We start from the raw sequence: 18,525 nt of genomic DNA, 5'->3' as shown, positions 1-18,525 counted from the left end.
TTGAACAAAAGGGAACATCATTTATTCTCAGTGATTGTCATAGAAATTCTATCGCCATCTCCTGAACTAAAAAACTATCTGAATCTGCGCCAGCCGTGCACCCTCACGGCCTCCTCTTCACAATTCTCCCCCACCTAATTCAAGCCGGGAGCCCCATACAACCCCCCATCTCTGCTTCGGCATTTTCCTTTCTGGCCGTTCTGTCAGCCATTGGTTGCCTACTGGGAACCTGGGGGAGAGACGAGGGGAGGCGTGAGGAGAGGGAAAGGGCAAGCAGGAGACACACGGAGAGAGCGAGAGAGAGAGAGAGAGAGAGAGAGAGAGAGAGAGAAACTTGCTTGACAGCTTGAACCTCCCCAGCTGAACAGCAACAGGCCCTCCGACTCCTGGCAGACGGAACCGCTGCTCCCCTTCTCGGCAGATGGCAGCAGTTCCTCCTGAACATCCCTCCTCCCTCACGGGTTTCGGCAACACTGTAACAGATAAAGGTTTGGCAAGGAGGAGGTGGGAACCAGCTGAACAGTCAACATAAATGTTAATGAGAAACTCAAAATAATCCAAACATAAACAAACAGACACATGCAGCGCGGTCACGTGCATCTCTCTCGCTCTCGATCTGGCATCTCTGGCCACCCTTTATCTTGCTCTCCCTCACAGCCACACCCTCCTCCTTGTCGAAATGTTTCTTTGTCAAATTTTGTTAAAGCATACAAAATTTACTTGCATACGATTGTGGTATTAAAGCGATAGGTCACCCTGAAATGAATATTCTGCCATTATTTGCTCACCTTCATGTCATTCCAAGCTGTATGATTTTCTTTTTTCCATGGAACACAAAGTTTTGAAGAATGCTTACACTGTTCTCTTCCATATATTGAAAGTGGATGTAGACAAATGGCTGTCAAGCTCCAAAAGTACAAAAAACACCAAAAAAGCATTGTAAAAGAACTCCATATAACTCATGCATTGTATTCCAACTCTTCTGTAGCCATATGATTGCTTTGTGTGAGGAACATACTGATATTCACTGATAATCTTGCTTGACAGCCAGCCACCATTCACTTTCATTGTGTGGAAAAGAGAGGATGTTTTCCACAGAAGTCATACAGGTTTTCAAAAGTAAATAATGATAGAATTTTCTTGTTTGAGTGAAGTGTACGTTGAAGAGTTTTACCTATTATGTTTGCACAAGCTTTAAAAAAACTGTAGCTATATTAATTGAAAGAAGATTAAGTCATTATGAACCTCTCTCCTCCCCCCTTATCTCTTTTCTCTACAGCTTGTGAGTTGATGAACAGAGGTATCCTAGCCCTGGTCAGCTCTATCGGCTGTATATCCGCAGGCTCGCTGCAGTCTTTGGCTGATGCCATGCACATCCCTCACCTCTTCATCCAGAGGGCACCCACGGGTACTCCTCGCTCTAGCTGCCCGCCCACCAGTCGCGCCCAGCCAGATGAATACACTCTTTTTGTACGACCGCCTGTCTACCTAAATGATGTCATTTTCCAAGTTGTGATGGAGTACACCTGGCAGAAGTTCTTTATCTTCTATGACACTGACTATGGTGAGTATTTAGATTTACAGATTATATTATAGGGTGCTATTAAACAGGGCCACAAGGAGCTCTTTCAGAATGGATCCAATCAGTGACCCCACATTAATAGTCCCTCATTACACCAAGGGGGGTATTATAGGTGGACATTTTGTTGTTAGGTGTCTTTTTTTAGGTGCCTACCTGAGCCTATGTCCTACAAATTGTATTTTTTTAGTCAGAGAAAAAAATATATATAGAGAAAAAAACTAAAATACATATATTTGTAGGACTTAGGAAGGCACTAAGACACCTAAAAAATATATATAAAAAAATAACAGTGTGGATCAGGGCTTCCGTATTAGTAAGAGGAATTACAAAGTGTTACCCATTTTACTAGTTATAAAAAGAGCAGTTAATCAAAACTATTACTGTCATTTAAGTAGAAAACAGAATGTTTATATTTGGGTGAAATATATCATTTGAAAAGAGCCTAATGGACAAAAATAAAATAAGATAAAAAATTATATTTGTGTTTTTGAGTGGGTTAAAGAGAGAGGGAGGATGAGATAGAGGGAGAGAGAGAGTAACAAGGCACCAAAGAAATTGAATGAGAGAATCGGTGAGATTGAGAAATCAAGTGTAGTTGTGTGTGAAAAGAACTCCATAGTTCATGGTCCCACTGGAGGGTATGCTCTGCTGCAGCAGGTTAAGGTCCAGATTAATAAGTACCTGTCCCTAAAGAAAAACGGATGTGGTTTTGGCCGTGTCCTAGGGGCCATGCGCCTGGTGTAGCTATATAATGATGAAGCCTTAGAGATTCTCACCTAATCACTCTCCTTAAGCTTGCAGAGGGCTTGACTACTGACTCAGAATATAGATTTCTCAGCCACTTGATGAGCGCCCACTGAGCAAGAGATCTTTTAGAGACAACAATGTATGCCTAAATTGCTTTGGCCTTTTAAGATGGTTTCTTGGACAATAGAGAGTTCATTGGCGAATTGATTTTGTTTTTCTGTGTGTTCCCATTTTTCAGGTCGATTTAGAGTTACCAACTTTCTACTAGCCAAATACAGGACTTTTTATTTTCATCAGAACTCTGGTGTGAGACACTGTGCAGTGGTTAAAGATGTCCAGCACAAAATGGTCCTTAGGTTACAAACTGGTAATTAGAGGAGTATTATGCTATAAATGTGGTTTATGATGACATTTCTAGTGTCCCCATAATTCAAATCACTTAAAAAACATACCAAAGAAGGTTTTTGTGAGGGTTAGGTCTAGGGGTAGGGTTTGGGTTAGGGGACATAATCTATAGTTCGTACAGTATAAAATTCAATATGTCTAGAGAGTCCTTATAAGGATAGCCAACACGTGTGCATTTGTGTGCGTGCCTGTGTGCCTGTTTGTGTGAAGGAGATGAAAGAGTAGATCCTCTCATTCGTTATGTTGCGCGAATGTGACTGTATATGGTTTCATTAAATCACACCCTTCTGTTGTTTAATGATCACATTTGGCCATATTAAGACTTTTTTATTATTATTTTCAAATGTTCTTTGATTTAATCTCAAAACTCTCAAATTACATAACATTTTGATAATGGCAGCATACTTTAATATGGTACTGAAATTAAGAACAAGATGATATCGAACCATTTTAATATTTTTGGTATTGCAAAATTTTGTTAGTACCGGTATAAAGTGTAACACTATTTTGGCCTCTGACCTCTGTCAGTAACAAGCCATTTTCAGCCACAGAACTACAGATTACTGGACGTTTTTTGTTTTTCACACTATTCTCTTTTCATTCTAGAGACTGTTATGCATGAAAATCCCAGGAGATCAGCAGTTACAGAAATACTCAAACCGGCCCATCTGGCTCAAACAATCATGTCTCGGTCTAAATTACTAAGATCAAATTTTTTACCCATTCTGATGGTTGATGTGAACATTTACTGAAGCTCCTGACCTATATCTGCACAATTTTATACATTACGCTGCTGCCACATGATTGGCTGATTAGATAATCTCCTGAATAAGTAGGTGTACCTTATAAAGTGGCGAGTGAGTGTTTAATTCTTGAATGCATAGTTCGGATAGCAAATGATCAACTTTAAAAGGTAGGAGAAAATGCTTCCCATACAGTATCTTTTGTTGTTGACACCAAACACTGTGCATTCAATCAAATTCTACAGTATTTTGGCATAAATTACTCACTCATTAGTCACCTTAGCCAAATTATGTACATGCAACATAAATAGGTTGCGTGACATGCCCTCATCTTTGCAAACCATTAACAAAACTATGCAAGGTACAAAAATATGACCCAGACTACATCAGATAAAGATAAACCTGTTTTGGCTGAACACAATGGCATACCTTCTACAGAGAGCGTGATATAGCAAAGTCCCTTGTACCCCATTCTTTTGTTATTTAACTTGGGACTTCTAAAGGCTCTGATTTTATATGTATTTTTCAGCTATACAATCTAATTCTGTGCAATCACACATGACACATTCTCCTAGGAGGTATTTGAAAATGCTAGCTTCTCTCTAAGGAACTGATTGGCTTTTATCTGCAGAGTGATGTAGTTTTCCTAATTAGCTTTGCCTTTGCCATTGCCATAGTTATTTGCTAAGAAACAAAGTAGTGACTAAATTTCACCAAGGGCAGGCAAACAAGGCTCCAAAGACAAAGTATATTTTTGATCAAGCTTAGAGAAAATGTAAAGAATATTTTTAAAGAATCTATAGATGTGATTTTTTTTAAGTTCTACAAGCTGCCCTCATTTGATTTCCTGTTCTAAATGTAGATAATGGATAACATAGACATGTGTTAAACATAATGTATGTCTCAGTGCTTAAGGTGAAGTCATTGACCTCTAATACGATTACCGCCTTCTTTAATTTCTGTTTGAATAGCAGTGGCATAGCACTTTAATATTTGAGTAACTTGTACAGACATTTGGCAAACCAGGATAAGATTAATTTAATGTGCAGCAAGTCCAATTGAGATGATTTCATGGTTAACAGACAAGTGGATGAGAACGATAAAAGAAATTGAATCCCTCTTTTGTGGAGATAATTAATAACGATCTAGGCCAATGACCCCATTATCCTCTTCTGATAACCAGTCACCCTCTGTATTGTGTGGTGGGTCAAGAGTGAGAATATATTTAATTGTACTTGCTCTCACTGTCTGTCTTTTCCTCTCTTTTTCCAAGCAAGATGTACTGCAACATGAATATTTGTTTTTTAACCACCGTTGTTGCTTGCTGGTGTCGTAAAACCAAAAACATTAAACACAGTATAGAAGATACAGCTAGTGGGAAATTCACAGCATGAGAGCTCACTCAATAAGCACTCAGCTGCAGGCCTGACATCCAGCCCTTTGGATTCAGCTCACAGTTCCCACCAAGCCACATATGATTGTAACTCTATATAGCTCTGGAATTTGATTTAGAGAGCTCACACAGGCCAAAAATAGTGACAGTTCCCTCTAATTAGTCATTAGTAGACAGAACAGGAAACTGGCATGTATTGACTAATGTTAAGCTTTTGAGTGACTTAAGGCCCTGGCAGGGGGTGGACGTACGCTAATCAGGCCTAGCACAATTGATTTCTCACTATGATTGGGTGGAAGAAATAGAAGGAAAGATTTTAGAGTTTTAACCAGTAACTTTTTTTTTTTTACCTTTGTTCATGATTCTGGATTAAGGATGTAGGATGTTCTTGTACTTCCTAAATTAGACAGCCCATATTGGTGCTTATTGTTATGTACAGATTACATAATCACTACACCTCAAAAGGAAACCAGCTAACAGATAGACTGATGGATGGATGGATGGATGAATGGATGGATGGATGGATGAAGAGGTGGATGGTTAAGTGGATGGATGGATGGTGTTCTTTATTTTTTTTGCTATAAGTTCCATCAGTATGGCTGAAGTACCCCTTTATCAACACAAAACCTAAAATGTGTACCAAACACTAAATATGGTTTAACATTATTATTTATATTGATTATTATGATCAATACTACTGGTTTAATCTACTGACATGCATTTATCCATACCCATTTGGGCGGGTTTCCCGATGTAATTCGATTCTCATTCAATTCCATATAATTTGGGTAGATTTTAGTTATAATGTCCATTTTGGTTCCATTTGATAAAAAAAATGATCTCTCAGACAGTGCTTTAAATATACAGGGGACATTATAACTTGGTACACTATGAAATAGTAATTTTACAAATGAAATGTTATCCTTTCATAATTTTAATAAAAATTCCTCAGCCGCTTTATTATTGTGCGTAGAATGATCAGAGGTTTATCGGCCCCCTCATGAACTGAAGAGGCGCCGAAGCACGCTTCAGGCTTACGAGAAGGATCAGCTGGATCTGGGGAGAGAGCGAGCGCTAGGGACGGACCCGTCTCTCGATCCTCAGCCAGATCTATGCGAAAGCCCCACGATGAAAGAGTGGAAGCTGGCTCTTGGAAGTAAGCGAGACGAGTGTGAAGCATTTTGACTGTAAACATATCTCAATGCTCGCACCTGCCCCGCCCCAACGCAAGAGCAGCATGCTCTTCCCCAAACACACAAAACAAAACAGGTGTGTGTCCGTTTCAGCCATAGAGCATAAACACGGGAACACACACCACTTGCTTTGTTTATCAGTCATTATTTTCCTTCTTTTTTTTTTTTAAAGAAAAGAGAAAGGTTTCTCCGCACTGCCTAACAATTCTAACTCCTAACAGAGGAAAGTAGAAAGTTCTGACAGTCAAGAAACCACAACACACACAGAATGATCTGAAGACAGAAGATCTGACGATGCACCTGTGACGCATCTATTTATAGCCCTGCTAGAGGTGCATCCAATGATATCACCATCAGAGGCTATACATTCTAGTCAATTTCATTGACTTGTTGCACACATATTCACAGCTGATCACACCTTAAGTTGTTCCCAAAGCGCTAACTCAGCACAGCATCAAAGTGTAGCTTTTTGATAGGGAACAATTCAAACCAAACTTTTCATCTCAACAAGCAGTGAAAAGATCTGGGTGCCAAGAGTAAAATTTCGACATCGGGATTGTTCAAATGAACATTTTTACCCATTCCTAATCCTTATTATTGTTATTGTAAGCCATAAATTTTTTTTGGTTAACATCAAAATCTGATCATCCCTGGTTGGGAATCACTGTACTATGTAGTAACAATACTATGGAAGTATGCTATTACAGCCTGATCGCACATAAAATTTGACAAGTGTGTACTGATTTTTCTTTAGCGAAATTGGTATACATTAACCGAATTTGAAAACAATGCCTCCAGAGGCTAAAGCGGTAAGTGTTTCAGAGCATATAAACAAGTGTGTTATCCATTTATATCCAGGAGAGGTTGCCAGAAGCCAGTTGTAAAATGTATTGTTTTCAGCTGAACAGTGAGTAAAACAGTAAAGAAAAATAGAATTTTATTTAATCTACTCTCCAACCAAAACCCAAATCTAACCATAACCATTAGTAGAGACAAAAGACAATGTTAGGGATAAAAATACAACTGACGCAACACGCTTAAAGTCGTACCTAGAGGGAAAGTAAATGTTTTTGAGGCATTCCAAATTTGTCAGATGGGTGATAGGGCCTGTCAGTGAGTTGGAATAATGTTGCCTATACTAGGGTACCGAAACTTTTTGGAAACAGTCTGCCGACTTCTCCTGTAATCATGTTGGCTATTCCAAACATTGCCAAAACATTTCTTAGTGCAACTTTACGTTTGCACACATTTTATATGATTACATCAGTAGTTTCCAAACAAGCCAATGCAGAGTTATTTATCAGCGTGTTTTGTGATAATTTTGCTTCAAAGTTTGGTCACAGCTGGGAATCTCTGACAGGAAAAGTGAAGAGACAGTCTCTAATGATAATGGAGACACTAATGCTGATTATAATTACATGTGTATTTTCAGACAGATGAAAAGAGCCTGATCTGTGTATAAGTACTGTGTTTTCTATCTTTTTGAATGAATCTTCCTTCCCTTTAACCTCTGCTGTTAAGACAGATGTAACAAAGTTGAAGGATAGTTCTGTTTTTTTTTTTGGTCCGTTTACTTATCCTCATGTTGTTTGTACTGAAAAACAATGCAAGTTCTTGCATGAACATGCCCAAACACAAACTTCTCTCATGCTCTCCTAAATTTGTGCAACAAACGTCAAGATTTTCACTGAAAAAAATGACACATTTTGGGTTGTTTTTCGCCCAACTTATTTATGCATTCAGCAGACTTGGAATAGGATGCATGAAACACATGGACTACTTTTACCATACTATTGAGTGCTTTTTTTAACATCAGTCACTATCAGCTGCCATTGTATTGAATAAACTTACCGGGATATTCATTAAAATGTGTCCTGTTGTGTTACACAAAGATATACAGGTTTGGAACGACATGAGGTTTTGACATAATTAACATTTTTGGGTGATCTATTCCTTCACAGTAGTTCTGTAATATCATGACTTCATAGAGTCGTAAATATGAAAGAACATGCAGTGCACATTAACAGACCATTGCCTCCTGCAATGTGCGTTTACCCAATCCTGCAATAACATAGCCTTCTAACATCTCTGTAAACAGCGGTGACACAGATGCGACCCCATCAAAGGGACTGTATCAGGTCCCTCTATGTGTCCTCTGCTAAAAACACAAGCTGCTGTCTACTGGAGCCCTGCCTTCTGAGCTAGCAGGGGAACCCGATTAGAGATTTCCAACAGAACTGCAGCCATAGATTTGCTTTAAATTGGATCCAGCGCACAGATGGAGCCATTGGTGTTTTTGACCCTCCTCCGGCATGTGGTGAAAGTTGTCCTCATCTTCCCTTTTTTAGCTGCATCAAGTGACAGCAATTCAGTGGAGGTGCAGGGGCCAAAGTCCCTGCTAATTAACCCAAGAACCAAACGACTCATTCTGATTTTCAGTTTTCCTGAAAGTTAAAAACAATGGATTTTGTTCAAGCTCAAGCTTTAAAAGAAAATTGCTCAGTTTGTTTAAGCAGTTTATAAGTAAATGTCAAGTTTGCCAGCCTGACATTAAGGAGGAATTCACCAAGAATGAATTGCACACGCTGATAGCACCATTTATTTGCATATGCTGTCTGCATTGTTTTAGAGCCTGATTCACTTAAGAAAATCTAATCAAGTAACACCAGGTAACAACACAAATGCAATTTGCACTGTGCAATTCCCAAGCTATCAGGTCGGTTCTAAGTGCTAGGATTTCAAGGATGCAGTAGGGCTTTACCGGGACTATACAGCATTGCAACGACTCTATTGTAATCCAGGCATATAAATCTGCCCTTAAAACTGCTAAAAGTGTGCTGAACAGAACTGAATGGTCTGGCAGAGATTGTGTAAAAGACACAATCTTTAGTAAACCTAAATTACATATAAAGGGCATAATTATAAAATATTCATGGTGCATCACTATTTCAGCTTATTTAGCTCCTGGCTGAACTGGATTGTGTGGGGTTAGTGAATAAGATGCAGGTTTCTGTGCTGAGATACTGTGCGTAAAATTGACATTCACTCTTAAGTGAATTCGATCGTAATCCTGCCTCATCAACATTTATGTACGTGATGTTGTTTTTACAGACATATATTGTGACACTGCAGTCTATCTCTAGGCATTTCCTGCTGCATATATTTCAGTTGGACATCTAAAACGCAAGCATATGAAGACACCTTTTAGCAACTCATGACTGAAGGGCTACCTTAAAGATGCTAGCATCTGATTCTTTTCTTGAAAGAGTTTTTTTTCCTCACATCTCTGTCACTCAGAAAGTCTTTCCGTCAATGCCCCCCGCCATCACCAGCTTAATTCCCCCTGTTCTCTCATCCCAGTCCCATCTTTCAAAGACACTTTGATTTTGCGTTCTGAATGCCTCCCCACTCTTGTGGAAACGGTTTGATGTGGGGAAGGGCACAGAGCTATGAGATGAGTGTGCAACAACTCTTCCTGTTTGAAATACATCTTTTATTTAGCTCAGTCCTGAGACAACACTTCTGCCTCACCACACTGCAGTGATAAATGTACCACACAGGTTTCTGTTGCCACCCACTCCCATGCGCTGTTAGCACACATGCTAATGCATTCCTGCACTACACACTGTCATCTAGCAAGTAAAATAAAATCATAGATATCACAAATGTGTTGATGTGCACTTTGTCCTACCCATTTTTTGGTGTGTTTGTTTGTTTTTTCATCATAAATAGTGTACACATTCATTGGACATAGATTTAAAGGTTCATTCAGTAATTTTACACCCACACAAATGAGCAGTATTTTGGAAAAAATATGTTTAAAATGGTGCATGCTCACTTGAGATGAAAGCTCTAGTTATATCAGTAGCCTAATAAAAGCTATATTTATATTTATATTATATTTATGCATTTGGCAGACGCTTTTATCCAAAGCGACTTACAGAGCCCTTATTACAGGGACTTATTACAGGGACAATCCGCCCGGAGCAACCTGGAGTTAAGTGCCTTGCTCAAGGACACAATGGTGGTGGCTGTGGGGCTTGAACCAGCATCCTTCTGATTACCAGATTACCAATTATGTGCTTAGACCACTACACCACCACCACAAAAGCTGTTTATTTTACATGGAGCGGGTCACCACATGGGATCAGAAATGTTGAGATTGCAGCCAAAAATCTTGGTATCCCACCCAGTTATTGTACAGTTGTGCTCGCAGGATAAATTAATAATGGCGGAATGTGAATTTCTAAATAGCATATTTCTACGAAGACATCGTAAACTGAATAATGTTTTGTGTTATGACTCTTTTGAGACAGATTGTGAAAGGGACCCATAGAAAATGAATGCAGTTTGACTGATATTGTCTTTTGTTGTAATAGATATCCGGGGGATACAGAACTTCCTGGACCAGACATCTCAGCAAGGCATGGACGTGTCTCTCCAGAAGGTGGAATCCAATATTAACATGATGATCACAGGAATGTTCCGCACTATGAGGGTGGAGGAGCTGCACCGTTACAGGGACACATTGCGGCGTGCTGTGCTCTTCATGAGCCCCGCCACTGCCAAGGCCTTCATTTCTGAGGTACATTCAAACACTCATAGCCACACAGTCTCACATATAGTATCAATGGGTGTGCATGGATAATTGTATCGCTTTTTGCTCATTTATTCAAAAACGTATTCAGCCTAAAGCTTTGAAATTTTACCTCAAACATCTTTTACACATCTATTGTCATTACCTGTTTCAACTTAACTTAATTGCAAAGGAAACAATTAAAGTAGAGGTACAGGTATGTGATGGACGATGTTAAATTCATAACACTTATGCTGTATAATTATAACTGAGGTATGTGATAATTGTAACAGTATATGGAAAAAAAGCTTTATAATATGCATGTACTGTATGGTACATTATATGTGTGCATACTATTATTAAAAATATATAACACATACTCCAACTCTAGACACAATCTCAAATTATGAAGCACAGGCTTCAGACTGTATGTTAACACAAAGCATGCAAGGTAAACAAGTTGATATGAAAATTATGATTTTTTTTTATAGACTTTAAACCCCAATGAGAGAATTTAAATGCGTAACATCAGTGCAATACAATCTACCCTTTAGCAACACTTTATAATTAATGATTTGTGCAGAAAAGACATGCACTGGATATATGTATAAGTATACATGTAAAGGTTTATACATTTAACATGGGTATTACTTTAATGTACAATACATCTACAGATGGCATATATCTGTCAATGCACACTGCACTTCTTATATATATATATATATATATATATATATATATATATATATATATATATATATATATATATATATATATATATATAAATCAGTTGCTCCAGGGGGATTGTTCCGGTAATAAATGGACTACAAGTCGCTTTGGATAAACGCATCTGCCAAATGCATAAAAGTAAATGTAAATATGGCCCTTGAATTCAGCCAGCAGGCATTTCAAGGCAAGGCCTTCAATATGTCAGACCAACCACCATTTAGCTAGTCCACATTATGTTGATCTGTAAGGGTCACAGCTCTAGGCTTGGCATATGATGTCATGATAAATTGAGTATTTTCTGTGCTTTTATGGCAGTTTATATACAGTATGTGTCAATAAATTTACTTTAGTGCCTTTATTTTATTTTATAATGTGAAGCTTCAGGATTTTCCATTTTGGCCTGAGTCTCTTTTTTCACTTGGGTGAAATTATTCATTCTGATTGAAAAATGTCAATTGTTTTAATAGCCAATATTTGAAAGAAAGCCATTAAATGGCTTTGCTCCCTCTGATAACTCTGTATGGGAATGAATCCATGAAGTATTGCTTAATCTCACATGCTATTCTCATTCGCCTTTAATTAAAAATATCCTGTGAAAAGCAATCTAAATCCAATTTTGTTGGAACGTGGAATAGGACAGGAACCATCAGTAGTTGTTGAGACTGCAGGCAGCTGTAATGACTCTTGGGCCTGGGGATGATAAGTTGATCAGGGGGAGCTCAGAGTCTAAAAGATACTCACTTGAGCCAGGGATTTATCATAGGACATTTAAAATGCAGCTTACTGTTTTTGTTATTAGATTTGATTGGGAAATCGTTATTCGCTATACTTTTGCGACAAAGCATTTCGTAGTCATACTTTGGGAAACATATATATATATATTTAAATCTATTCTATGAAATCCCACAGACTGCCCCCTAAAATCAGTGCAGAAATTGTGATAAAGTCTGCAAATTATGTCTGGGCCTGCTTATAGGGGCACCATGGATTGTTTGTGAACACTGCTCTAGGAATTTTATAAATGCAAGTCAGACAGTTGTAGTCTTATTCCTGGCATTTGGCTGTGAGCAGGGAGTGTGCTAAAGTTTCCCAGCTCCACAGCGGGGAAAGCCATTAAACATCTGTTGTGAGCGTTCATTACATGGTCTTGTAACTGTGGCTCCAGCATTCTGGTTTGTTCAGGAACTGTCACATAAAGCCAGTGTATCTGGCTTATCTAAGCCTTTTGTCTGCACTATAAAGCAGATTTAAAGGCCAGTTCATTGGACAAGAGACATTCGGTGTATAGTTAGAGACAAATCGCTCCTATTAGAAGCCATGTTACAGCACGCAGCTGATAAACTGCCTCTCAGGTGTTTTATGGTCAATTGTGAACACAATTTACCTGGGCTGGTATTTTAATGATGACAAAATTGCTTCAGTTGCATGACATTTCTCAACAGCATATTAATAAAACTTTCAGATTTTCATAGAACTTCTTCAAAATAAAGAAATATTTTGAAATATTTATTTAAAAAAAGTCTTTATTTGTGATACTGGAGCTAGATGGGGTTCAGATATGAAATGTGCTTATTTATTGATTTATTTATTGTAGAAGTCTAAAAGAGAAGTTGTCAGGCTGAGACAAATGAGCCTTATTAAAACTTGGAAGTCAAGGAAATGTTACTACAGTCTGATCTCAGCTCATATGAGCAGTGGATGTTGGAAGGGTTTGAAGCACACTGCTTAAATCTTAATGAGACTTTCCATAACCAGCCCACTACAGAGAATAACTCACTTATGTTGGTTTTCAAAGCATACATTTATTAATGATTTTTCCCTTGCATATTTTTAAAGAAAATAAATTTACGCAAGTCTCTATGTAGGCTACACCATACATAGACCACAGACCATACACACATGACAATGTTGTCATTCACAGTATGAGTGGTAGGCACAAAATATCATTATTAACATAATGCAATATAATTCAATGTGTTTTTAAGGTGATGTTTTAATTTGATGTGTTATTCTTTTATTACTAATTACATTTTATGTACATAACAGGTAAAGAAGCTGTGTAGGACAATAAGAAAAAAACAATTACTGTTTTTATATGATCCAACCTTATATACCGACTGGGGCAGCCATGTTACAAATGCAAGTACTGATTTTATCACATTTATCTTATTCAAATATTAAACCCATTTAGCAACTAATGGATCAGAAATCAATACAATTATACCACTGTAAAATTTAAAATAATAAAAATAATAATAATTTACTCTGTGTTGATAATTTCGTACATTTCTCATTTATTAAACTGATTTTTAATAATGTACAGATGGTCTTGCTCCAGAAATCAATCCCCAATGAATTACAAAACAAACAGCAATTGAATCACAACCAGGGGTTCAACAAGTTTCACATTACAGATCAGCAATTCAAAAAACAACATTCAGCCAGTTATAATTCTCATTTAAAGGCATATAATTATAGAATAATTTACCACCAGAATTATAAACACAAACAGGCTTTAAAGTTTTTAATAGAGGTGTATTTTTATAACACTTATTGTCATACTTTTTTTTCTGTTTTTTGCTTTGTTGAATTGCCTGAAAATTAGACTGAAAATTAGCTAATAGTTCTCAATTCCTTTTGGTAATACTTAGGGATGTACTGTTATAATTTTTTTTGGCCCATACCTATATCGGTTTTAACACAAAACCATTAGCCAATAACGATACTGATATTTTGCCACTTACCTTATTTTGTCATCAGATCACTGATCAATGTTGCTCAGATATTATGTTTTAAATATGCTCAAAGAGGTACAAAAGCTTTTTATTGTTCTAAAAATAAATAATAAATAAAATAGACTGGATCTGTTGAACACATGATAGGCCACAATTTTAAAGAGAGACACAAAAAAAAGATAAATAGAAGATAATAAAAAAATACTGAAAAATAACTAAATATCAAAACATGATGATCGACGTGAAAAAAATATAAATTTGTAGTTAAAATGTTTTAGTTTGTTTGTTTTGCTTTGTTGTTTAATTGTTGCGTTTCATAGCAACAGAACTCACATTTTACATGTTTGCACGGTATCTAACAGAACATCACAAATTCATATTATGCATATTTTGGGCAATTCCATAGAAATGTCAACCACATCATGGAAAAATAAAAAGTTACCAAAGGAGCAATACACCCTCTTAAGTTCTATTGTGGTATAATAGATAATGCCATACACATTATGTCATGGATAATGCCATATAAAGGGCGCCGCTTGCATGCACAATGTTGACTGAAGCACTGACTGAATAACTAAATGCAGTCTATTTTTAAGCTTTCAAGGTTTATTAATTGCATAAGACCCACTTAATCACTCAATCAATTGTGTCAATCAATCAATCGTGTCAATCAATCAATCACTCAATCAATTGTGAAATCTTAATGGAATACAACACTAATGTCAAAGTTTGCTGGTTTCAAAGTGTTTTGGATGGTTTTTAACTTATCATGTATTGGTAAGTGCTGCTTTCACAACTGTCACATCTGTAACAAAGTTGTTTCCCGATTAATGTGAGTATGAGAATTATTCTAAATTAAGTCGTCATTTTTATATGTATAGCACTTTTCACAACATATAATTTCAAAGCAGCTTTATAGAAAATTATGCTTTAACAGAAAAAAGCTGTAATATAGTTGTCTTCAAGTCAAAATTGTGCAGTTTAATATAAAAATTTATTGTAAATTGAGACTTATAAATAATAGAATATAATTATATTTATATTTAGACCCCCAGTGAGAAAGCTTACGGTGACTGTGGCAAGGAACACAAAACTCCATAAGATGTTGGTTAATGGAGAAAAATAACCTTGGGGGAAACCAGGCTCACTGTGGGGGCCAGTTCCCCTAGTTATTTATGTGTAGTAGAAGTCAATTGTTATGAATTGTGGGAAGCAGGAGAAGGCAGACGGGTGTTTAGGATCCAAATGCAGTTTTATTTGGGACTACACAAGGTAATCAAACTCAGGAACAAAAGAAAGGGTCCACGATGGGAAAAAGAAACTAAAACATGAGGTGACATACAAGGGTGAACAGGGAGCGAACATCCATGAGGGGCGTGGATAACCTCGAACGAACAAACGACAGGCAAACATAAACAGCAGGGTTATAACCCTGCTGTTTATGGGCAGACCATAGGGATATGTGACAGGGGTCGGGTCAGGTGGCCTGGGGGGCGTCCACCGGGTAGGGACTGGTTTAGGAGGCCAGGGAGGTATCGACCGGGCAGGGACAGGTTTAGGTGGTCTGGGAGGCAGCCACAAAATGGGGATAGGTTTGGGTGGCCCGGGGGCTGGCCACAAGGCAAGGGCCGGTCCAGGGGGCCTGGGAGGAGGAGTGACCTCTGGGGAAGCTGGCGGAGCCAAGGAAGGCTTCTGAGGCGGCGCAGTCGTAGACTTGGGCGGCGGCGCCAAGGGAGGCACAGGTAGGGCCTCAGGAGACCCTGGGGGCAGAGCAGAGGCAGGCGGAGCTGTGGGGTACACTGTGGGTGGAGCAGTAGAAGGCTTGGGAGGCGGCGCCGTGGAAGGCGTAGGCGGAGCCGAGGGAGGCGATGGCGTAGAAGGCGCAGAAGGCAGAGCTGAGGGAGGCTCGGGAGGCGGAGGCGAGGGAGGCTCTGAAGACGGAGCCGAAGGAGGCTTTGGGGGCAGAGCCGAGAGGGGCTCGGGAGGTGGAGCTGAAGGAGGCTCTGGAGGCGGAGCCAAGGGAGGTTCAGGAGGCAGAACCGAAGGAGGCGAGGGCGACGAAGGCTCTGAAGGCGGAGCCAGGGGAAGTTCAGGAGGCGGAGCCGAGGGAGGCTCAGGAGGCTCAGCCGAGGGGTGCTCAGGAGGCTCAGCCGAGGGGTGCTCAGGAGGCTCAGCCAAGGGAGGTTCAGGAGGCTCAGCCAAGGGAGGTTCAGGAGGCGGAGCCGAGGAAGGCCTAGGAGACGGAGTTGAGGAAGGCGGAGCCGAGGATGGCTCGGGAGGCCCAGGAGGCGGAGCCGAGGATAGCTCGGGAGGCCCAGGAGGCGGAGCCGAGGGAGACTCCGGAGGCTCAGCCAAGGGAGGTTCAGGAGACGGAGCCGAGGAAGGCCTAGGAGACAGAGTTGAGGAAGGCGGAGCCGAGGGAGACTCCAGAGGCGGAACCATGGAAAACCCTGGGGCCTCAGGATGCGGAGCCATGGGAGGCTCAGGAGACGGAGCCGAGGGAGATGGCGCCGTGGGCGGCTCTGGAGGTGGAGCCCTGGGAGGCTCGGGAGGAGGAGCCCTGGAAGACTCGAGACTGGAGAGGTGGAGCCCTGGGAGGCTCGAGAGACTTGAGAGGCGGAGCCCTGGGAGGTTTGAGAGGAGGAGCCCTGGAAGACTCGAGAGGCGGAGCCCTGGGAGGCTCGAGAGACTTGAGAGATGGAGCCCTGGGAGGCTTGGGAGGAGGAGCCCTGGAAGACTCGAGAGACTGGAGGGGCGGAGCCCTGGGAGGCTCGAGAGGCGCTGACTCTTGGACGGTCATGGGGACTGGCGCTGGCTCTTGGACGGTCATGGCTACTGGCGCTGGCTCTTGGACGGTCATGGCTTCTGCCGCTTGGAAGGTCGAGGCTACTGGCGCTGGCTCTTGGACGGTCGAGGCTACTGGCGCTGGCCCTTGGACGGTCGAGGCTACTGGCGCTGGCTCTTGGATGGCCGAGGCTACAGGCGCTGGCTCAGGGACGGTCGAGGCTACAGGTGCTGGCTCAGGGATGGTCGAGGCTACAGGCGCTGGCTCAGGGATGGTCGAGGCGATAGACGCTGGTTCACTGACGGCTGAGGCGACAGGCGCTGGCTCACTGACATCGGGGGCTAATGGCTCTGGCTGGTTGACCGGGGTGACGAGGGCTCAGGCTCGCTGACTGTGGCTGACGAGGGTTCTGGCTCGCAGACCGGGGCAGGCGTGGGCTCTGGCTCGCAGACCGGGGCAGGCGTGGGCTCTGAGGGCAAGCGGGTTTAAATAAATAGACATGGTGATAACAAAATAACAAACAGGTGCGGACAATAACACAGAGAAGGCGGTGATAAGTGAAAATGGAAAACACAGGACGGACAACAAGGGATCGTAACATCAATACTTAAAATTAGCAAACTAAGTAAGTGTTGGGGGCCAATGTTTAAACAAAAAGATTGTTTATTAACTGTAAGAATAATGACTAAATTCTTAAATTTACATTCTTATTTAACTGTAGAAATACAAACAGACACATTATCCTTTGTTATTTGGCTGATGAAAGCTGTAATTAATTTATTATCTATATATTCCATTTTAAGAGTGTAGTCCATCCTTTGACCAAGGTGATTCAGGTAGAGGTCAGTAAGATGCACTGCAGTTTGACTGTGAGCTTGTGGCAGATACATTTCTGGTGGAGTCCATCTTAAGTCCAAGTTTCAGGAAGTGTCCAGAGAAGTACCCCATGTCTGACGGTTGGTGCTGGCATCAGTTCATCCTCTGTAAAGTCCATCGTTGTAGACTGAAGTGATATCTGGCTGGCACAAGCTGCAGTTAGTCATCATCACTCTGCAACTCGTAGTAGTGGGAGTCAGACATCAGGCAAGACCAGTGATGGATCTTGGCAGGCTCTGGTAACCTCAGTATATGTATCCCTAGGTTAAGACAGAGAAACAAATAGAATAATATTAGCATAGATATCATTAACTTTAAAACAGGATTGTAGAATAATTAGTAATTACATGTTCTTAGGAGTGCAACTGCCAACACTTCTAAATATTGTGGCTATTATGTTTTTATTTTACAGATACTGAGTTTACAAAAATAAACAGTACTGACTGAACCATGAAAATGTATTGTACTTTTTAAATTAAATAAATATATAAACATAAATATACATGAGCTAATATTCAAATTTTAAAGTCAGCTGATTTTTAAATTGACATTGTTTACTTAGTCCACAAGAGGGCAAAATAAATACATAAATCTTTCAGCACCATTATATTATTACATAGAACATTCCTATCCTGGCTGTTAAAAAAGAGAATTTCATTTCAGCTAATATGCATAAAATAAATAAATAAATAAATTATTTGGTCCATATTCTCAAATGTTAAGTCAAAAGTAAAACGAGGGGGGAAACACTTCAATAGACA

At 40.0% G+C, this 18,525-nt stretch overlaps 1 protein-coding gene across 3 annotated transcripts in view; it reads left to right on the top strand.

The window, feature by feature from the left end:
- grid2 (glutamate receptor, ionotropic, delta 2) overlaps nucleotides 1-18,525 on the top strand; it is a 661,023-nt gene that overhangs the window by 371,469 nt on the left and 271,029 nt on the right. For all 3 annotated transcript variants that reach the window (XM_052094053.1, XM_052094054.1, XM_052094055.1), the window contains exons 3-4: nucleotides 1,280-1,564; nucleotides 10,443-10,648. In XM_052094053.1, coding sequence (XP_051950013.1) covers nucleotides 1,280-1,564; nucleotides 10,443-10,648 — 491 coding nt within the window. The remainder of the gene's footprint in view (nucleotides 1-1,279; nucleotides 1,565-10,442; nucleotides 10,649-18,525) is intronic.

The sequence above is a fragment of the Xyrauchen texanus genome, chromosome 27 (assembly GCF_025860055.1).
Source record: "Xyrauchen texanus isolate HMW12.3.18 chromosome 27, RBS_HiC_50CHRs, whole genome shotgun sequence".
Taxonomy (NCBI): domain Eukaryota; kingdom Metazoa; phylum Chordata; class Actinopteri; order Cypriniformes; family Catostomidae; genus Xyrauchen; species Xyrauchen texanus.
This window is presented reverse-complemented; position numbering and strand designations above follow the sequence as displayed.